General features: G+C 43.9%; 1 protein-coding gene and 1 non-coding gene across 6 annotated transcripts; both read left to right on the top strand.

Annotated features, from left to right (window-relative positions):
• The first annotated feature begins 2,223 nt into the window (after positions 1 to 2,223).
• STX11 (syntaxin 11) lies at positions 2,224 to 18,733 on the top strand. Of its 5 annotated transcripts, XR_015222871.1 has the most exons (4): positions 2,224 to 2,288; positions 12,418 to 12,622; positions 15,664 to 16,842; positions 17,631 to 18,733. XR_015222871.1 is itself a non-coding variant. In XM_086626640.1 (3 exons), exon 3 carries the CDS (start codon positions 15,669 to 15,671, stop codon positions 16,545 to 16,547), a length of 879 nt encoding a protein of 292 aa, XP_086482766.1. In that variant the 5' UTR covers positions 2,224 to 2,288; positions 12,418 to 12,622; positions 15,664 to 15,668; the 3' UTR covers positions 16,548 to 18,733. The 5 variants fall into 5 exon arrangements, 4 of the variants coding, with proteins under 4 accessions (XP_086482766.1, XP_086482782.1, XP_086482774.1 ...); XM_086626640.1 differs by having other exon boundaries at positions 15,664 to 18,733; XM_086626648.1 differs by lacking the exon at positions 2,224 to 2,288 and adding an exon at positions 4,985 to 5,003 and having other exon boundaries at positions 15,664 to 18,733.
• Positions 18,734 to 22,363: 3,630 nt separating this feature from the next.
• TRNAL-UAA (transfer RNA leucine (anticodon UAA)) lies at positions 22,364 to 22,446 on the top strand. Its single transcript has one exon. It is a non-coding gene; the product is annotated as a tRNA-Leu (tRNA).
• The last annotated feature ends 289 nt before the right edge of the window (positions 22,447 to 22,735 follow it).

The raw sequence follows: 22,735 nt of genomic DNA, 5'->3' as shown, positions 1-22,735 counted from the left end.
TCCAAAACAAGTGTCTTTCATATGTATGATGACACGACTATCTTTTCATATGACTTATCTAGTTTCGTTTCTCATAGCACTGTGCAAATGGGCACCCTTTGTAGGATCGAGCAACATAACACGCTCATTCATGTAGCTTAATTAGCTAGCTGTCTCTGAAATTTTTCAACCTTCTTTAACCTTGCCTAATCTAAGTGACAAAAATTGTGGAAATTATAAAGTCTCCATTTCCTTTCTTAGAAGGTTAATAATTTAACAATACGGCTACCTTGCCTGCTGCTCAGCTACTGAAATTGTAACTGAAGTCTGTCCCAAAGCGGAGGAGACTCACCGCTCATCTGTTTGGTCTTCCATACCCTCCTCACAAATTATAGGGAAGATTACCAGATGTCTCTAGATGAGCATTTCGCTCTTGAGCGGATTGTCAAACACATCAATCAATGCACCCATAGCTTTGTCTGTGCTGCAACAACAGCAGGTTAATTTGTAATTGTTGTTCCATGCCATACCAAGCAGAATGTATCTTTGATTACCCGTGAAGTTACATTAACAGGCAGCTTTATTTTCAGCTCTGCTTGCATTAACAACACTCAGGGCCCATTTACTTTCTGCGGTTCAGTGGCAAAGAGAAAGCCACCTGCCTGTTGGGGATGCCACAGCTGGTCTCACAAAGCAGCAGCTTGGAAAAGAATAGAAAACCCAGTTATAATTCAATGCCTTCAGGTAGTTTTAGAGGACCGATGGGAATCAACTACCTCAATTCAGCTCCAGCATCAAGGTCTTTGAGAAAAATCCCAGGCAAGACTCCACATGGAGGAACCCTGCAGTACCCTCTTGGATTTTTCAAGGACAAAGAGCTGCTCTGTCAGACATATTTTTAATTGACTGTTAACCACAAACCCTCAAGTATTTACTTATTGCTTAAGTTTATTTTTCCTGACACAACAACAGCATAGAAAATAAGGAAGGAAGATTCCTATGTCCCTGCAGCTGTCTTCATCATGACAGAATTTTCTCTCGGCATGCCCAGAATGGGATTGGTGCAATGTAAGAGAAATTTTGGAGCCTTATTATAACTTTCAATGGCTCGGGAAAGCACAGGTGCTCTTTCAGGTCCTACCTGGCACCAACAAAAAAAAAGTAACTTCTATCTTTTAAAATGTCCAGATACAAATTAACTCCAGTTTTTGTGGCGAAAGGGAGAAAAAAGTACATCCAAATAAATGTTCCAGATGTCAGAGAAAAGCAAAAACTTTCTATCGCAGAAAGACCCAAACAACCTCTGGTAACTACTTGTGTGGCTTATTAACGTGATACCATTATTGCGCATTAACAATTGTGTGACTAAAGTTTCATTTTTCCTTGAAGTTAGAATGATGGAGAAGGTGGGTTTTTGTCAGCAATGGTCAAAGCTATGAGGGTTGAGGTCACCACCCAAAAACGGGTTAAATTTGACCCTTACCCTGAAGCACCGCTCAAAGAGCACACCTCTTGCCGACACTAAGCAGTAAAAATTTGTTCAATTTACGTTCCCAGAAGCTCCTTTGACGTCGTACTCCATCGTGCATGCCTCAAGCCAGCAGGACGGGATAGACGTCGCTGCCTCAAACAGCGGGTGGGGGGAAGGCCGGGCACACGGACGAGGAGCGCGCGTGTCCCCGTCCCGCTCCCGACGGCTCCCGGCCCCTCGCGCTCTCCTCAGCCGCCCGTACGCCCCCTCGGTTTTAGCTCCCGGTCCCTCCCGGTCCCCCTCAAGCCGCACCCTCGCAGGCAGGCGGGGTGAGGGGAGGGTGTCGGAAAGCCCCCACTTCCCGGCGGGGAGGCGAGGGCGAGAAAGGGCAGGGGCGTCCACGGGGACGCGGCAACGAAACGGGCAATCTCAGCCCACCCACGCGTCCCAGCACCCACGGGCCGGACTTTCCCCCCTCTAGGAAGTGGCGCGAGCCGAGCACCGCCCCGAGGGGACGGAGGAGGCGGAGGAGGAGGCGGAGGAGGAGGAAGGGCCCACGGCACACAGCCTGTGCGGCCGCCCCGCCACCCGCCCCTCGGTGCCGGTGATTGACACTCAGCCAGGGGCGGGGCGCCGCTATGCAAATCACCTCCTTCTCGCAACCAATAGGCGGGCGAGCCGAGCGGCGGGGGCGGGACGCTCCGCGGGGACTGGCGCTCGCCTCGACGGCGCGGGCGCTGCGCCGGCAGCGGCACCTCGGGCAGCAGCGCGGGTGGAGCGCGCCGGTCCGTTCCGGCCGGGCCGTCCTGTCCTCCTCTCCTCTCCGGTCCTGCCCGCGGTGAGTACCTGCCGGGGTGGGGAGAACGAAACGGCGCTTTCCTCGAGGGACCGGCCGGGCTGGGGTCCTTCATTTCGCGCAGGTCGCCGACGGCAGCGGGGAGCCGGTGTCGGGAGGGGACACCGGGAGCCTTGCCGCATTCCCGAGCCTCACTCAGCATCAGCCGGAGTGCCCGGGCCCCGGGGCAGAGGGCAGCTCTGGGCTGGTCAGGGGCCCGGGCGCCGGTGGTGGCGGGCGGCCCGTCCCTGCCCCTTCTGTCGCGGAGGGTCCTGGTCCGTGCCCGATGTTCGGCAGCCAGCCCAACCGGCAAGGCCGGAGAAGCTGCACGGTGTTCGGAGCGCTTTGCACCTCGGTTTTGCGAAAGAGTAAACGAAAGTGCCCTGTTTGAGTCGAGTGGGGGGAAGTCTGAAGGCTGGAGGCAGAAGGGACAGCAGGGGATGGGGACCGGGCTTTTGGGTCCGGAGGTGCCTTAGCTGCCTTCGGGCAGCTCTGGTCCCTCAAAAGGGGCAAAAGGAGTGGATGAGTTTTTCACAGGATGAGGGCAAACCAGAGGCGCTTTCAAATATGAGTCTTCTCGTCCAGTCCCGATGAGTGTCTGCATTTCTAGCTGCCTTGTTTGTCCGGCTTAGCGAGCATTAACATTTCATTCATAGTGCTCATCTGTGGTTATGAATATGCTACTATGTGGTTATGAATAGCTCCAGAGCAGATTTTGTAGAACATTTGGTTTATATGCAAAATATAATAGCTTTTACATCTTTCTTGGGCATCGTCATGGCCAGATCTGCGACTGGGTGCAAAACTTAGAATTCTTTGATTGCTTCTTCTTAATTGATACTCATTTACTTTCCTGCCAAGAATTAGTACTCATTTATGTCTGAAATAACTGCATATCACTGTGTGAGAACAGGAAAGGAAATGACTAGAAGAATTAACACTGGCCTAAAATGGACGTTCACACTTGTTCCTGTTCTGTAGATGGTATTTTAGGAAATAGTTTTTAAGCTGTCAGGCAGTAGCATGGCAATATATGACTTTTTAAGAAGAGAATACAATCTGAAGCATGCTGCTTTCTTACCAGTGGTGTTACTCGCTATTTAAATAGTTTTATAGGGAAGTGGTGAGACTACAAGATGAGCATAACTTTTTCTAATTCAAAACATAAATGTCTAACAGACAAACAGACTAAAGGTCATCCTTAAGAAAGGATGGTTTAGATGTCCAACACCTCTAATAACCTTTCTTCTCTCACCGTATTTTTTTTTCACTGATTGGCTTGTATGACCTCTCCTCAGAAACTGAAATTGCTTGTTAAGTCAAATGGCAAATGCATCTGGTGTTCTGGCTGAGACTAAAACTGCAAGTTAACATCTATTGTCACAAAAAATCTTCACAAAGAAACTAAGCCTGGTACATAAGATCTCTTGAGACATTAAAATGGGGATAATATGGATGGTAACAGTATCTTCTGGGCACTGCAGATAAACATGATGCTATGGAACACAACTGCATATTATATCACAGTCTTGGAGATTTTACGTGCTGTGGGGTGAGAGTCCCTGTCTGACACCTTCCACTATATTATAACAGTAACCAAGATCTGCTCCAAAAGGAGCAGATCTTGGTTACTGGTAGTTGCTTCTGGTGCAGAAATAACAGAGAGGGAAGAGAATCTGCTGAGTGAAAACAGAGTCACCCAGATTGCTTCTCAGCACAGGCAGCAGGCCTATTCTCACCTGTGTGAGCATGTACACTGTGCTGGACACACAGTGAGACTGGGAGCTAGGGCACTGAACAAATTGTGGAAATGCCGAGTTGTGGGGAGACTATAGACGTTACCTAATCCATTTGATGCATTGGAGCAGTGCACCTAAACCAGACCTAAGAGAGGTTTATGTAGCCTCTCTCTGTCCTCTAAAGAAGAGGGTCCCACAGTGCTTCTGCAGAGAAGTGGTCTGATTTTCAGCTAGTCACAGCTAGTTCAACATAGATCTCGTGTGAAACAAATGAATTCCTGTGTTTCCAATGTCAACATAAGGAACATACTGATCATTTTTCTTTTTATAAACTCCTTTTATACATTGGAGTGCTGTGTCTCTCTCCCTGGTCTGCTGCATGAAATGAAAGTAATTCCTTCAACTCCTCTTCCTCCAGGCTTGTATTTTCTAAACTGTTTGGAGACAATACCCAGTATGCTCCGACTTTCCTCATGTGATAACTGGTGCAGGATGTACTATTCCAGCTGAGGCCTTACCTATGCCAAGAAGAGTAAAATCAGTCCTTCCCATGCCACCTTTCATATAAGACATGGAGTTTTTTTATGATGGCATTGTACTGTGGACTTGGTTTTTAGCTTGCAATCTGCTATAACCCCACCAATGCTTTCCTGCTACCAAACTAGGTGTTCCCTACTTTTTTCGTATCTCTGCGAATAATTTTTTCAAAATGTACCATACCAGGCTCATCTCCATTTAATTTCCTTTTATTTTTGTTAGTACTTCTCTTATTTGCCAAGATAATCTTAAATTCTCATCATTTCTCCTCCCCTCCACCACTAGACGCTCACTTCCACTCCCTTTGAGTTCAGTGTCATCTGGAGACTGTACAGGCTCATGTTTGGTTCCACTCTCCAAGTTGCTGATGGAAAATACGGATAACCTCCAAGTATGACAGAAACCCATCATAACGTTAGCGTATTCAAAACCAGTTCTGATGGTAAGAAGACAACTTCTATATCAAGTATGAAGGTGCTGGACCAGATAGATACACTTTCCATTATCTTTTATCTGGCATATCAATTTTGTTTGACTCTGGTTATCCCTGTAGTGCAGGGATGACAAAGCACAGTGCAGAAATTACCGAGGCAATGTTAATTTGGTCCAATAAACTCATCTCAGCACCAAATGCAGGGTTACCACTTTTCTGCAGTTTTGCAGAGAAACCATTTCTGGTTACGCTTGCATTTCAGGCTGCCCTGTAAGACACGGCCCCCACGTGAACCATCTCTGGTGAGGAACATCATTCCCAGGGAGCAGCAGCGCTGCTCCTGCTTAGGGCTGGCTCCTGGCAACCTCCTCGTGGGGAACGGGAGGGCTCCGCATGAGGGGAGCAATGCCGTTCAGTTTCTGCATCTGTTTTGATAGCTTTTGCTGATTGTGTTGAGCATTTTGATATCTCATCTAACCTATCACACCAAGTGCTTGGCACTTCTCATGTAGACCATATTTCTGTAGTTTATCACAGGAGGAATGAAGTCACAGCTTTTGACTTCAGAAGGCTTATCACGTGTGCAGCTTTTGCTTTATCTACTATGACAGTTAACCTGTTAATAGTCAAGATCATTATTGACAAACTCATGTTCACAAAAGCCAAGAAAGTACTGAATGCTCCAGCTTTTCCTGCTATGCCTTTACTCTGTGCTGTATTTGTTTTAGTGAGATTTTTGAAATCATCTATTTTTGGAAGCAAGAATAAAGCTTGCTCGAGCTTTGGATATGTCCAGTCAGGAACAGATTCTCTAAGTACCACTGGCTAGTGTGTCCCTAATTTCATCTATATCTTGTCTCAACTTCATTGGTACTTTGAGCGGGCCTGTAAACACCCATGGGCTGCCAAGTAGTATAGAGTAATTGCCATAAAGCCTGCAGTGCCTGAAATGCCCTGGGGCTGAGGCTGTGGGTATGCATATGTGGCTGTGGGGGTTATTTCCTGACTGAAATTAATTTGGTCCAGTTACAGTTGTGTAGATTTCGCCGTAGGATCCAGAGCTGAGCCTCATATTTACTGGCCCACATGTATAAATACCAATAAAACACTCTATATTTAACCTTAAAGGGAATTTTTAAATAAAGAGTACTTGATCTCAGATTCTAACACTGTATTACAAGCTTTAAATATATGTGTATTTTAAAAAATAATGCTGTTGTGCTAATTTAAAAATATTTGTAGAGCATGCTGCTTCTGACTGATGATCACATGCAGCCTCCTATTTCTGCTCAGATGCCAACATAATGCCTTAATCACTTACAAATACCACTTTGCGGTAGCAATAGTAGTTATATAAATGTGGTATGTACATCACTACTTCACTGAGCCAATGCGTTTTAGGGAAGTCAAGGTGATTAATTAGATAATGTATATACTCACAGCACTGCAGTGACAGCACTGCCAGTGAGCACATCGTCTGATTTCCTTGCATGATGACTCATAATGATGCTGAGCTGTGGTAATTGCCAAGAAATGCATGGATGGCTGTCTCACTGTTTATGTTAGTGGTATGGTTCTGTCTTAACTATCTGCCAAGCACATGGAGGTACAGTTCACGCTCCCCTTGTCTCCATCCCTGCCAATTTTACCTGAAGACCTTAGTGTTGCCTACAGCAGGACGGGCACGCTGCGGTGGTCAGCCTACAGTGCTCTGCATGTACTGAAGAGCACTGCGTGGAGAGTGATGGTGGGATTGTTTTTCTCCCCCTTGGGTAAAGTACGATCCCATGCATGTTCATCTGCTCTTTTTAATGGTGCTCTGTTTTCAGCAACCTGTGCACATCAAAACTGATCAGAGTCAGCTCACATTTCTCAAGAATTCCAAGAATTTAGCAGGTTTTCCAGTATCTGCAGTTGCTAACTATATGTTCTGTTTCTAGCATCCTTAGGAAATGAAGTGGCTAAATTTGGGAGTATGCCTTAGCCCTTCCTGTTCTTAATCTTCCATTTGTATACAGGAGCATGACGACTGGTGGAGAGAGTTCCCAGTTTTGAGAGGGGGTTCAAATAATGCATGTGAAGACTCCACACTTTTCAATGGGCTACGTAGTGAAGATGGAGAAAGGTTTTTTGTCTAAAGCGCTGGTACAGCCCCTCCTAGCCAAACAAAACCACATCTAGTTACAATCACTCATTAGTGTGACTTGTGAGAAAAACGTCAAGAGGAGATACTGAGAATCCATTTTATCGTCTATCCAGGATTGAAAATTTGTCCATAGGGATCCACAACTCTCCAGTGAAAATTTAGACAACCCAGTAAATAGCACCAGTCAACTTACATACAACAAGCTGTCCTCTCCAAAGCAAGAATGTTTACTTAGCATGTGCTACTGTGTAGTAACAAGTTAAAACATTAAGATTTTTTTGTAAGTAAGTCTCATCACAAATATGTGAAAATGCAATGCATATTATGTGTGCATTTAACGCATGCCAGCAGCTTCTCCTAGTTTTGATACCGATGTCTGGAAAACTTGATAACCAGACTATGGAAAACACCAAGATAGTTAACCTTATTGAATATCTCAGAAGTATGAGATGCACCCTAGATCTTTGAATTTATAATATGCTGTCGTACAAAAATTCAGAGTTACTTTCTTTTGAAGAGATTGAATACTGGCAAAGAAACTGGGATAAGTCAAAGAAGAACTTCTAAAGCTATCAGTATCCAAGCAATTATTACTTCATTACTTTGAGTTAGAGGCAACAAACTTTGAATGCTAATTTTTTCCCCCGAGGCTTTTCCTAGCCTTTATGGTAGGAAAGGAACCACTGGAGACTTGGAGATTCTGACAACTGCAGAAACAGCCTGCAAAGAAGGGAGCCATCCCTAGATCTCTGCATACATTGGCTCGTAGTAAATAACTTGTTCTGGTACAATCAGAGAAGTTGACACTTCATGCAAGCTTTTGGAAAAAAGAACAACTGCCCCGAGACATTTGCAACTGCATACACTTCTCACTAAGGTGACTGAAGGCATAAAGGAGGTGTTTTCTGTACACAGGCTTTGACTACAATATGAAGAGGGTAGTGTCCAATAGTCTTCAGATACATTTGCAGCTTCTGCCTGGATTTCTGTAGCTTTAGAACGGCTGTTCTGTGTTAACTGATGTATTGTCTATCCTGGATATTTTTTTTTTTTCTATTTTTAAACATTGCCCAATGTAAGAAACTCCAGAGAAAATGATAACTTCCTGTTGGTGAGGCTACAAAAGATTTTGAAATGCTGACCTCTGTCATAGTTGTTAACATTGGGGCAGAATATACAGACATAATCTTACAACAACTCCAGAAGGAAAACGGTCCTAATAATTAGATTATGATTTTTGGTGTTTCCTCAAGCTTTTGTAGATGAGAAGCAAGAAAAAAGAGGAGCGATTTGAGAAATTCAAGCCTGCTGTTCCACCAGTGATGGAGATGACTGGGGAGACAGGGAATTGAGTCTGAAAAGATTACTAGCACTCTGCTATGAGTCAATTAGAAGCTCTTTTGGAAAGAGGAAAACCTATTGAAAACAGTAGTCTGTTTTCCAAGTTCGTATTGTCAAATCTATTATTGGAAAAGACACCAGGCAAAATGATTAAGTCAGCTCTAAGACAGTTGTTTCCCAAACAAAGATACTAGAAAATTATGACTGAATATGAGACTCCAGCTCTTAAGTGAAAGGCTTCAGCTGCATTCAACATATCTTTTTGTTATACATAGCTCAGATTTTTGTGCAACAGCAGAACACTATTTGTCTTGTAATCGAGTGTGTTCGACTCAGCCAGTCCAAGAAAATTTCCATCAATACTGCATCCTCCAGAAGCAGTATGGGAAGTTACTGGAATGTGCTGATACACACTTGGCTATTAAGTAATTCTGCCTAGGAGCGGGTTATTTCCTAATTGTTCACTGCTTGTTTCTTGGGTCACATCTATCATGTCATTCAGAGACAGGATGAGCCACGTGGGTTCGTAGTGGAGCACAAAGGGACTTTTTGTAGTGGACCAGAAAAGGACTTTTACCTTCTGAGAGAGAGAGGAACTGCTGATAGAAATTATTTTTAACTGATTTGCTTCAAAATCATAGAATCATAGAATGGTTTGAGTTAGAAGAGACCTTAAAGATCGTATAGTTCCAACCTCCATGCCATGGGCAGGGACACCATCCACTACACCAGGTTGCTCGAAGCCTCATCCAACCTGGCCTTGAGCACTTCCAGGGATGGGGCATCCACAACTTCTCTGGGCAACCTGTTCCAGTGCTTCACCACCAAATATCTGTTGTTCCTCAAATAAGCCACTTAAACAAAAGTAAAAGCTTCATCTTGTAAGGTCCTACTGAAGCCTGAAAAGATTACTGAGTAGACTTTTGGTAATCCACAAGCTGGCATTAACTAACAGTGGCCTTTTATGAATGCTGTAAAAAGAAAACATGTACACTGGCTTCCTTCCCAGCTGCTGGTGATGAAATATAGATGCTGTGCTGAAACTTCTGCTTTATTTCACCATTTGTTCCCAAACTCAGTGGTGTGGATATACAAGTGTTAAAGCTGAAACAAACATATGTGTGCAACTTGTTCGTTTCAATAGAAATAACTTTTCATCCTTATTTCTACTGAGGTATCAGGCTGTGGAATACTAGTGCAGCAATGGAAATATATCTGCTTGTAGTGCTATGGACAGCATGCTCTTGCAGCTAAATTCTGCTACTGCAAATGGCTTGTAACTGCAGATGTTATAGTAGTTCAGGATTCCTATTTGCATGTCTATGAGGCTAATGGAAAGGGGGTTTACATGTATTTCATAGATTTCATAGAATTTCTAGGTTGGAAAAGACCTTAGAGATCATCCAGTCCAACCGTCCCTAATCCCCATTAAACCATATCCCTAAGTAGTTCATCCACCCTATTCTTAAACACATTCAGGGATGGGGACTCAACCACCTCCCTGGGCAGCCTATTCCAGTATGCACAGTTTTGATCTTCAGAGTGGATTTCCTTTCCTGTCTGAAATCTCACATTGTGCAGAGTTGTGCGGGGCTGCAGTCCTACTGCAACAGGACAGCTTGTGTCTTTCTCATGTGTCATGGGAAAGCCAGTCATGGTGGTGACTAATACCAAGAAGTAGCATGCTGACATGAAGAGATGATTACTGAACGTGGCCTCAGCTGACTGTATGTGGTGAGTATCTGGCTTCAAGGTTGTAACCTTTGCAGTCATTACCTGGCCTGCATTTCCTGTGTGTGTGAGGAGTGTGTGCTTGGGTGTACACACCATGATGGACTGCAGAAGGAACTTGATTTTTACAATGATATATTTATCCAATACAGACATGGAAGTAAATGTTCCAGTTTGAATATACACAGTATTTTGAAAGAAAATCAAAATGACAGCTAATGTATTAAAACACACACTGTTAGAATTAAGGTATTTATATTCTTGGGGCTGTTACTCCAGAGTACAGAGTAGATGGTGTCTTGACATTCTAATGTGTTAGATGTGTCTTAAATAAGCCTGTGCAAGTAGTTGAATAGATTTAGCACTCATGTTCAAATTAGCAAACTTTTGATCTAAGGCTGAGTACTAGAACAATTTAGACTGGACCTTCAGAGGTTGTCTAATCCAGCCTCCCTCAAAACACACACAGGTAGTTCAGGTTGCTGAGGGCCATGTCCAGTTGAGTTTTGAATAACTTGAGGCATTGCGGATTCCAGAATTTCTCTGTGCACCTTTTCCAGTGTTTCTGAAAGTTTTTTCTTCCTTTTTTCTTCCTCTGCTATCTGGCTGGCTTTTTCCTTGTTTCCACTTGGGCCTGCTGTCTCTTGTGCTGTCACTGTACGTCTCCATGAAGGGTCTTCTCTTGCATTACACAGTTGGTGACAGCAACAAGACCTCCCTTGAGCTTCCTGTTTTCCAGGCGAAACATTCCCAGCTCTCTCAGCCTCTCTTCGTATTTCAGGTGCTCCAGCACCTCTTACCATCTTGGTGGCCTACCCTGGCCTCACCTCAGTGTGTCCGTGTTCTTGCTCTGGGGAGGCCCAGCACCAACACAGCGCTCCAGATGTGGGCTCTCGAGTGTCAGATGGGAGGGGTCACTTCCCTCGACCACTTTTGCTACTCCAGCCCAGGATGCTTTTGGCCTCCTTTGCCACAAGGGCGCATTGGTGGCTCATGTTCAACTCGACGTCCACCAGCACACCAAGGTCCTTTTCTGCAGAGCTGCTTTCCAGCCAGGAAACCCAACTTCCACCGCTGCACTGGGCCCTATATTAAGGGAGAGATTGCCACTCATTTTAAAGAATGAGTGCTGAGGCTATTCCTAACAACTAGTCATGTATTATGTATTAATATATTGCTGTCTTAATTACAAACGATGCTATCAACATGTAAGTAGATGCAAACTTTCCTGAGTAACAACAGCATCTGATAAAGGAGGTGAACTTTTCTAAATACTGATCCATTAAGCTGAAACTTTTCAGTTTGAGCTGCCGCCCCACGCATGTTTGTTCATTTGTTTCAGCTCTTTACTCTCAGTTCTGTCCCTGACACTATCAGGGGAATGCTTGGACATTGCTCTCCTCTCTTGGGAAGATCTGGTTCCCCTTTGTCTGAAATGGCAATTTAAACGGAGAAAGACCTCTGTGGTGGTTGTTGCATTCAAGCCTGCTGTTTTCCTTATGCAAAACTCCTAACATTTGCTAAATTGTGAGTTTCTCAAAGCAGCAGTTTGCAAACGCCCCAAATAAATTTACTGTGTTCCTTGAGCAAAAGGTGCTCGAGAATCTGAAATCTAAACATTGTCTTGAACCTCACAGATCTCTTTGGCCAAATATTGCAAATGCTAACCTACAGAGTAATTGAGCATGATCTGACATAAAGCTGAATAGGTGTCCTCTGCAGTTTGTGGTGTTTGTGGCCTAGTATGATCCTGAAATACAGGCAAAAGGTCATTCTCTTCTTGTCCTCCATCCTGCCCGGGCACTGTTTGTAGATAAGAAAGAGCATCTTGAAAATGTGAAGATGAAATGGGAAGCAGGCTAGGTGATGTACTTCAGGAACAGAGAGAAAAAGACAGGACTCAAGTAGAATGAAAGAAGATGTCAAAAATCCCAGATTTTGCAGGACTCTGAAGTCAGGCTTGAAGAGATGCATCCATTTGTTAGGACAAGAGTGCGATCACTTTAGCTGTGGAGCCATCACCCTGATGGGTACGGGTCCTCAATGCAGAGTTAAAAGATCCTAATGTTGGACCACCTTGAATGTAAATTTTGGTATGTAGTTTCAAATAATGTAATCTTTTAGAGCTAAGCACTCGCAAACTGGGAAACCCCTGGTTGAAGATGGTCAGTGCAATGGTAATTTGATCCCTCTGTTCACATTTAGAATTGGATTCTACTGGATCTACTGGATCACAGAGATCGTGAGTAATTCCATGCTTATCATTGGAGACGAGCTTCTCACAAGTGGCCTCGATCCATGCGTTCAATTACTGATGTCCAGCTCGTTACTTCACGATCTTACTCAGCAAAGCGCCCGAGGCTTGCAGCAGTGACCGAAGTCAGAAGGAGCTGACTTCTGAACGTATCAGGTACATAGAACTGTGCTTCAGATGTCTCAGGTGGGCATCATAACTCACCAAGAGTGATCGTGTTGGCCTTAATCACTCTGGGCTGAAACCTGTGTTTGTGGATGGGGCTGTTTGATCCACTCTCCCCCAGAGGACTGTTACGGAGCTTTCCAGGGATTTCACAGGAGAAATCCTTGAGGAAATGAACAGTGGTAACATAGTAAATGAGATATTTGTCCATGAACTCAATGATGAATATCAAATTTTTCATTGTACAACTTTTAGTCAGCACATACAGACTGTAGGCAGAGACTTGGTGGAAGTGATAGGACATAGGCCAGTGTTTAATTGCATGATCTTCCTGTGTGTAGGCAGCATCATAGTGCAATCTGAGGCCACACTTGACAGCTCCTTACTCTTCTTTTAATGCTTGACTTTTTAACCTTTCCTGTTGTATTAAAAGAGATAAGTGATATTTTTACAGAGATGCTGCAGAATTTGTATGCACATGAAGTTATAACAGCATTAGCGTTTTCGTGCTGTGAACTACCATGTATTTGCTTCTCCATTTCTTCCTGGTTTTGTCTAACCCCTTAAATTAGTTGTGGGAGAGAAAGACAAACTGCAAGTTATGAGGGTAGAGGAAAGGAAGGGTAGACATATTCCTATACAGTTATGAATTTATTACACAGGAACTCTTACTTAATGTGGTTTTCTATTTGTGTTTTCTTTGTCAAGCACAAAAACTAAAATGTAATTATTGTTGAGCCAGTTGTCAATCTGCTTTCTGTGGAAGACTGATGAAATTGAGATTTTCTCAAGTTCAAGGAATGGTACATGCACAGAGGCAACATAGTCCTGCACACACAGGATTTAGTTTACGTGACTGGCACCTTGCTGCTGTGGATTGTCATTTTAAAGTCACAAAAAGCATTGTTTGCTGTAAATAACAAAAAGAATAAGCTGCTGAACACAACACACGGCAGTTCACAGATCAGACTGGAAGGATCATAAACTCCAGGGAAGCCAGTAAGAGTCAGGAATGCAGTCAGACAAGCAATGTGACTGGTTTTCAGAGCCCCATCTCCTTCAGGTGAAAAGCATCTCAGAAACTGTTAGTGACTAGAAGAGATCTAAATAATCCTGAGATTGCTAGATGCCTTTGTTCCCTCTCCACCATGCTGTCTAGAAAATGGTCCACTATTTCCAGACAGGAAGGGTAGATGTTCTCACTGTCTCAGTGCCTCTAGGCAAACTTGGCCATACAGTTTTAAAGCCAAGTAAACCTGACTTTTAAGCTGCACCACACTTTTTTTTTTCCCCTTTAGATGGGGATTTTTCATCTTGATGTTGTGGCTTGAGGTGATAGTCTTGATTTTATTATTGCTGAGGGAGGGGGTGGAAAACCTTTCGTTTCCTAAAGCTTTCTCTGTATGATTGAGTTGAATCTATCTGGCTTATGTTTTAAATTCAAACAATTATCTTATATGTGTGGATTCCTGAATGAAAGCTCTTCTCTCAGGATATTAATGGACTTTCTTGGTTTACATTGCTTGTAAAAGAATTGGTTTAAGTCAAATGTCACAGGATACTTCTCAAGACCAGTATATACACCCAATGAACTATACAAACCCAAGAGGCTGTGTCTGTGATGGAATCTTTACCATCTTCTCCCTAACATCTTTAACACATCCAACAATCTCATGAAATGGATTATAAACTTGCAGTTTTAATTAACATTAGATCTAGGCCTGTTCTTTTCTTAACCTGAGAATAACTGATGATCCTATGAAGGGATGTGTCATTCACGGTGGATAGCATGTTTGTAAATGCTGTGGAGATGCTTTTAATTCCTGGAAAAAAAACCAAAAATTAATCCTCCAGACACAGAGATGTGGAGATGCCCTGTTGGCGCTGCTTCTTAACTTGGTTCTCTTTCTTATTAATTTAAATCAGGTCATGGGATGTACAGCTTTTGTGATGGGAAATTTTCAGCTTCCTGCTTGCTGAAACACTTAGTGCAGGGTTCTTGCTGAAGCTTTCAGATTTCACTTTCTGGAAAGACTTGAGGTCTAGAGTTTCAAGTAAACAAAATACATAAAAGTGATGTATATTTTGTTACCATGTAACTGGTCTGTACAGATTACTCATTCTGTGGCTTTTTTAATCAACTTTGTACTTAAGTACGTCTGAGGCAAACACACAGAAAACAGATCCTGATCTGTAACAATGATGTTACTTTATTTCTTCAGTAGGATGTTTCCATCATACAAAAATGAAGGGGTGGGTGGGTGGTTTTACTTACAAAATGCTGCTATTGCTGTGTTGTTTTGTTTGATGCCTGGTACACTATGGTCAATGACAGCATCTGGAGACCCCTTTCCTTTTTTTTTTCAAGTTATATCTTGATACTTTCCATACCATTTCTCAAAACTTTTCTTTCCCAACTGTATGGGTAAATGTCATTTCTGTTTCTGAGAGGCTTCCTACTCCTCTCTTAGGAAAAACAAGCTCAGAATGACAGAGGACATGACATTTGGGGCAGTTGATGTAATGAAGGGTCAAGATCTAGAGATTTCTCTAGTGTGCAGCGGTGGGAAGTATTCAGTTGTTAACATGCCTACACATACCGATAGCTGAAGGCTTCCTATCATCTGCTCAAGAGTTTGGTTTTTTTCTCCAAGTGAAAGACTGGCATTTTAGGGCGGTTGGGGATTGTCATCTTATTCTTTTGGATTTGTGTTCAGGATTTATTGTCTTTTCTCTTTCAGTTTTTTAGTTTCTAAGCTTTGCAGCTTCTAGAAGAGCGTTCTAGCACCAGAGTTTTGAGTCTGAGATCCATCACTGTATAAAATACTGTGAGCAAATTTAAAATTTGATATTTTGTGTTATCTTTGATGTAGTTATTTTATCTTTGATGTAGTTATGTTATCTATGATGTAGTATGTTATCTATGATGTAGTTATAACTATGATGTAGTTATTAGTTACAAACTTTCAACCCTTCTAAACCAATATTTTGATTACTTTAAATTTCTTTCCTCTTGTTCTTCTGTTTTACAGGCAAGATGAAAGACCGGCTTAACGAGTTCCGTGAATTTGCCAGGTTACACAATGAACAGTTTTCTGATAGTGAGGATGATGAAAATTCACCCCATGATGTTCTCCTTTATGAGACTGATTATGCCTTGGAAATTCTTCATAAAGACATAGAGAACATCCGGACAGAAAATGACCACCTAAAAGAGGACGTCAAGCGGCTCAGAAAGCAAAACAACCGCTTCCTTACTTCCATGCGCCGTCTTAGTAGCATCAAACGAGATACTAACTGTATTGCCAGAGATATCAAGGCCCGCGGAGAAAACATCCACAGGAAACTCCAGATAATGAGAGATTTCAGCGAGGATGCAATAACAAAATACGGGGCTATGTCTGTCATTGCCAGGGTAGCGAAGAACCACTACGTTGACCTCATGCACGCCTTTCAGGAAGCTATGTTTGAATACAACGCAACAGAGATGAACCAACGGGAGAACTGCAAGATTCGAATTCAGCGGCAGCTAGAGATCATGGGCAAAGACGTTTCTGGCAAACAGATTGAGGAGATGATTGAGCAAGGCAAGTGGGACGTCTTCTCTGAGAATCTCCTGTCAGATGTTAAGGGGACTCGCTCAGCCTTGAATGAGATAGAGACACGTCATAAGGAGCTGGTGAAGTTAGAAGGACGCATTAAGGAAGTTCACGAGCTCTTTCTGCAGGTGGCCCTGCTAGTGGAGGAACAGGCGGACACCTTCAACGTCATTGAGATAAATATGCAAAATGTTGAGGACTATGTAGGAGAAGCTAAAGAGCAAGTGAAAAAAGCTTTGGAATACAGAAGAAAACACCCCCTCAGAACAATCCTCTGCTGCTGCTTATCCTGTTGCAGGACGCGACAGTCTCACTGAAGCAATCACAGACCGACTCGAATGTCTTCAAAATGAGGCATTCTTTCCAGTGACTTTTCTGTAATGACAACCCCTAGAAATGGGAGGGGGAGCTATTTTGCAGTTGTTTTGTTCATTGCCTTTTTCCTAAATGTGCTGAAGGCTGTTCTGTGTGAGAGCTCCTAGAAATGTTGATAAAACTGTTTTTAATCTATTTTTAATTGAAATGCACTCTTGCTGTAACTAGAGGTGCAAGAAGATCTCTGCAATGATACTTGTTCCAGATAGCCAAGAAAGAGGAATGAATGATGGGCTGGTAAGTCAGCCTAGGGAAGATGAGCAATTTCAAGAAGCAACTTTATTCTTACTTGTCAAAGTGAGGCTGCGGGCGGCGCAGCCTTAACACCTGGGGTGCCACAATCCACCACAGAATCAGGAGGTTTCAATTTTAACTAGTTTGGAGCCTGCTCGATGCAAGTACTTAAACAGATTTTTCTCTGTTCATTTGACAAAATACTGAGCCTGAGAGCAGGAGCAGGACACAGAACTAGTTTCTATTTCAACTTGATTTCCATCTGTCACAAACCTTAACAGAAGTGAGTGCACCTTAAATGATAATATGCACGTTTTGCTCCATTTGTGTGCAAGCGATTGCTTTTCTCCGTTATGAGTACCTGCAAAGTCAGGTGGCTAAGTCAAGGTGGATAAAAGCACTGCAACAATGAGGCATCTCATTGACTTTTAACTTGAACCACTCTCTGTACTCTTAATTTCAAAACTGCCATGCTTTTATGCTTCTAATACATTTTTCTGCCAATTAACACTTCAGCCAGAAGAGACGCTTCTGCAGAGACGTTCTACAGAAGCACCTGTAAGGAAACAACAGTTGGGGGCTAAAGAAAGCATTTTAGGGTCTCCTGTGCTGGCACATACACACAAGCAGTTTTAGTAGAAGGATTATCCTGTCAATAGATTTTTATTTTTTTATAAGCATTGATTTAATATGGATTTTTTGATATATATTTTAAATGACATGAAGGATTAAATTTATTAACATTCCATTTTACTGGTGTACAAAAACTAAAGCTTTTCTCCAATTATTAGGAAATCTCCACCTGGGAAAAAAAACAGATGCATTTCTTCAGTACACCTGAAGAAGAAAGAAAACAACATTTTAATGTCATTTTGGTGCTCTTTTCAAGCTTAAAAATAATCTCTCCTTTTGTATAGGGGGAATCTGCCCACAGTAGGTTTGGAATATGAGGGAACAGAAAACTTGCAGCCCTGGAAACCACTGAGCATCATCAGTGAAGCATGTATTCATAAGGTCTGGGGAATGATTATAGCTCCTGCTTCTGGAGGTTTTCCAGCTATAATATTTGTAGGTGGCTTCCTGATACACTGTGATCTATTGCTCTCCTTTGAATTAATGCAGGACGTTTTTTCAGAAGTAAGTGCCTTTTTTTTTTTAAACACTGATCCTATTTGTACCTATTTTAATAAATATATTTAAACATTTCAAATATTTTGCATTTGGGAGTTTTCCTCGGGAGATGTGTGTAGCCATCTTCCTGCACCAATCGCAATGAAACTTTTCACTTCTGATCTTTTGCACACTAATTTTATATGTGAAAAAACACCCAAACATTTCTTACTATTTATATTGATATAGCAAAACAGTAAAATAAATTCAGCTTCCAAGCTTTCATATCCTAGTGGGAAATGCTTCTTAGCCATACAGGCTTTTTTACACAAAGAGAAGCTAAATGGATAACTCTTCTCAGCAACTGAAAGTCTCTTTCACTGAAGCACCTCTCTGTGATACACGGAAGAGTGAGGAACATTGATCTTCTAAACTAGAAGATATTTTGATATTTTGATATTTTGATATTTAGTGATGTCCTGATGATACCAGTATTACGCTTGCCTGAGGATCTCTCCAACAATCCAATGTTCAAACTTGAAGTGGGAGAAAGGAGGGTGTTGAGCTGGCACCATGACTACTGCTTTGGTGCTACTCCAGAGCACAAAGACGTTTACTCCATAGGTAGTGCCATTCAAGTCAATGGAACTGCACATTTGTAGAGAAATACCCTAAACCTCCGTGAGTCAGCATGTGGGCATAAATCAATGAAGAATAAAATACATATTTCATTTCATCTGCTTATTCTTAGCACTCACCAATGCTTTTGATAAAAACGTGTACTTTTTTTTTGTTGGTTTCTTTTTTTGCACATATGTATGTCTACAAATGGAATAAAAGATTTAATAAGAAAAACTGAAAGTGCAGAGTGTTGTACATTGAATCAGCACCTCTGAATAGTTTCTTGCATTGTCAAAGTGTAGTGTAAAAGCTGCTGGACTAAACTCTTGAGTTGGTGAAAGGAGATTAAACAATGCCTAAAATAAAGTCCTCCTAATATTTGTTGCCACAATAAATCAAATGTGTTGCATATTGAGGTAGACTTCTCATATTTTTTTCCTACAAAAAACATGAGAAATGAGTTTCATACATTCTAAGATAATTCTCTACTGCAAGAAAAAATACAAATTTACTCTGGCAGTTCTGAGAGATCTTGATGATTTCATTAGTAGAAATGCAAACCCTATATTCAAATCTTTAGTCTGATTTGAGGCACAGGGAAAGAGAGTGAAAGTATGAAGAAAAAGGTAATTGGAGATCTTGTCTCTTGACTTAAGGCTGTTGCTGCAGGGAAGAAACTGGGAATCATTGAAACACCAGCTTGAGACCCTTTAAAACTATTTTTAAGTTGCACTGTGAATTAGAGGCACTTAAAAAGTTATTTCCAGTAACTGAAGAAATCATTCCCTTCCTTGCAAACATGTGTTCATTGCTTAATTCTGTGGGGTTTTTCTACCCTTCAGTTGTGTAAGAACTCAAACTTTGCCAGCCCGTGAACTTGCCTAGTCACAGTTAAACAGACTTTGAAAAAAAACGACCACACTATGGTTGCAAAGACGCATGCCACACAGGATGAGTGGCAGAAGATGATAAAAGTAGCTCGATAATATGTTAGCATAGTAAGAACAGACGCTGCAGAATGGCCATCTTCAGGCTTGCTAAGGAAAGCTGCCTTTTCATTCTGAAAGTCAGTGCGACTCCTCTGGAGATGTGCGTTTGGTTGCTGGTGGGGTTTTTTTTAGCTTTCCCTGATGTGGGAAACCCTATAGCTGTTTTTGAGGGGGAAGTAGTTAAAATGTGAGAGGGGCTGCTTTAGCTTTTAAAGTTGATGGTACCTTGGTTTTGTTTCCTACTGAAAGCAGCAGAAGCTTCACAAAACAACTCCTATGAATCTCAGCACTTTCAGAGGAGGAGAAAGGAGAACGGGCAACCAGGCACACCTTACTCCTTAAAATGTAAAAAAAAAAAAAGCATAAATATAAAAGAAGAAAAAAATCTCCTATTATGAAATACAATATTTAGTACAGAACATTGAACACCCTGGATATATATAGGAGTCTCCATTTCATCTTATGGAAATTTTTGGGGTTTTTTTTTTTGAAACATGGATTTCATTTTACAGAAATGGCAGTCGAACCCCTGCTGCCTCAATGCGGAGGACTTGGACTATGGATGCACTTGAGCAGGCATATCTCTGGCACACATCTTGGGAGAAACTTGAGAAAGTATAGCTCTTAGTTTAAGACCCAGGTATCTTTTTTTTAGAGGAGAAAACCTGAGGCTGGACTGAGTAGCTAAGCCAAATTGCTGCTTTTCTAATCTAAGTAGGCCAGTCTACATTAAGGACGTTTTGAATGCACAGCCCGAGTTTTATTTTATAATTTCTAGAAAACGAAACGGGTTCTCTTCATTTGTGAACCATGTTAGATATTTGGAATTGATTTGAAAAAGGCAAGAGCTACGCATGGTTGTGTTTCTATCTCTAGAAAAATATCACAGATATGATGAAGGCAGGAAACAGTGTCATTTAATAGATACTGTATATGGTGATTACAGTTAATCTATTTCTGAAGCAATGTGATATTCACATGGAGCCATGGTATTTGTTTCTCTAATGAGATCTCTAAGCAGATCTATCTTCTTCCACGTTTCTAGCATATTATATAGTGTATTCACATATATATATAGTGTGTATATATAGTGTATTCATAATAGTTGAGCTGAAGCCAGGAACAGCCAGTGTAAGACAGCTCCACTGTCATACCTTACCTTACAGTGCATACATTGTTAGGGCACAAAGTCTTAACAGGTGAAAGTAACATTTTACTGTGTTTCTCAGAAATAATGTTAGACATGAATAGAGAATGAGATAACCTACCTGAAGGCATTTTTCTACTCAATACTTCGCTGACAGGCACAGCCCTTTCAGCAATGAACGGGGAGCAATGCTAGCTATGGTATGGTGCCCACTTCAAGGAAATGATACAGCGTGGTAAGTTCCCGTCCATGAGTTGTTCTTTCATTTATGGGCTTCAAGGTGTGAATAAAACCAAGGAAAAGGAGGGCCCGAGTTTCAAGTATGTAAACTGTTAACAATACACTTTTATTGTGTGTGAGAATTATTTTCCTTCACAAGCATACCTAGCGTACTGGGGAGTCTCTGAGCACTAACAGCTGGAAAGATTAGGCACCATCTGCACCTGCAAATTTGAGGCCGAGGCCCAGGCCCCTTACAGAGGACCACTTACAACCTGGGTGCCTGACCACCAAGCAGGGTATGTGCCTCCTGCGCTGCTTACGGGAGACAAGTGGCCTCTGCGTGCCTCCTCCAGTCTGCCGGAGGCTGACTCAGTCGAGCTTCCCCCGTCCTGTGCTGTAGGGACTATGTGTCCCTTGGGGGCAGGCTGGCAAAGTTGGGCAGGATGGAGGATGTCCATATTCTCCTCTGGAAAAGGGACAGCAAAGCCCATGAGGGAAGGCCGGCGACGGGGCGTTTTCCCACGCCCCCTCTGACTGGGCAGAAGGGGATGGTCCCAGTGCAGGCACTAACCGGGATATCGCAATAGACGTTTCCGTAGACCGGGGACGCGGCGGTGATTGGCAGGAAGCGTTCCCTCCGCAGTATTTTTCTCCTAATTAAGCATAATTGATCACTTTAAGACTTTGTTTGGTTTCTTTTTTCCTTCTATTGGCAAGGGACGATATATTCCAGGTAACAACTGCACAGGAATAAGTAAAACACCAGCGTGTAACGCCGCTTTTCCCCGAGAGCACCCGTCAGTCGATATTTCAGCAGGCAACACCGCCGGGGCGGGGGAAGCCGAGTTGTTTTTCTTTTCGGCGGCCTGAGCCTTATCGCCGCCGTAAGTTCTCCGCAGCTCCCTCACTGCCCCGACGAACCATCCCCCGCCGCCCTCCCCGGCTCTCCGCCCGCTCCTACGCCGCACTCGCTTCAGCGCGGGGCGGCGGCGAGCTCAGCCCTCGCACCCCGCAGACCCCGGAACCGCAGCAGCTCGGCCCGGCGCGGCCCCAACCCCCGCGCTCTCCCCACGGGGGCGGGCCCGCCCTCTCCCCCGCCCCGCCGCTTCCGCTCTGGCCCCGGTGCCCGCCAGAGGCAAAGCGGCGGGGGAGGGCAGCGTCCCGGCGCGGGGAGGGGAGGGCGAGGGGCGCGGGCCCCGGGCCGAAGCCAGGCTCGCCTCGCCGGCGGGCCCTGCCCGCCCGCCTCCCGCTGCCGCCGAGAGAGGCCGCCCGCGCACGTCGCTCTGCGCGCCGTGCGCCCCTCCGCGCTGGGAATAAGGGCGGGAGGGCGGGGGAGGGGGTGCCCCGCGTCCGGCCGAGGGTCGCGGGTGGCCGGGGGGCGGCCGGGAGCGCCGCCTGGTATGTAGGAGCGGCTCGGAGCCGTCCCAGTATCTGCACCAGGATGGCCGAGTGGTTAAGGCGTTGGACTTAAGATCCAATGGACGTATGTCCGCGTGGGTTCGAACCCCACTCCTGGTAAGAAGAGTTTTTTTTCCGGAGCCCCGTGACGTTGCCGGGAAAGGCGAGGTGCCGCGGCCGCAAGGAGCCGGGAGGCAGCGAGGGGCGCGGAGCGGCGTCCGTCCCGCCGGCGGGGCGGCTGCACGGGGCTGCGGGCGCTTGGCGCCGTGGCGGCGGCGGCTCGCGAAGGGTGTCCATGGACAGCCCTGGAGGGTGGAAGGCAGGCAGGCAGACCCCTTGCTTGGGAGGGGAATGGTCCCTAGTGCTGGCGGTACCCTGAGCTGTGGCAGGGCTGCAGCTAAAAGTTAAG

This window comes from Tauraco erythrolophus, chromosome 2 (assembly GCF_009769465.1).
Source record: "Tauraco erythrolophus isolate bTauEry1 chromosome 2, bTauEry1.pri, whole genome shotgun sequence".
NCBI lineage: Eukaryota > Metazoa > Chordata > Aves > Musophagiformes > Musophagidae > Tauraco > Tauraco erythrolophus.
The sequence above is the reverse complement of the archived record's forward strand: the minus strand, read 5'-3'. Positions and strand labels throughout refer to the sequence as shown.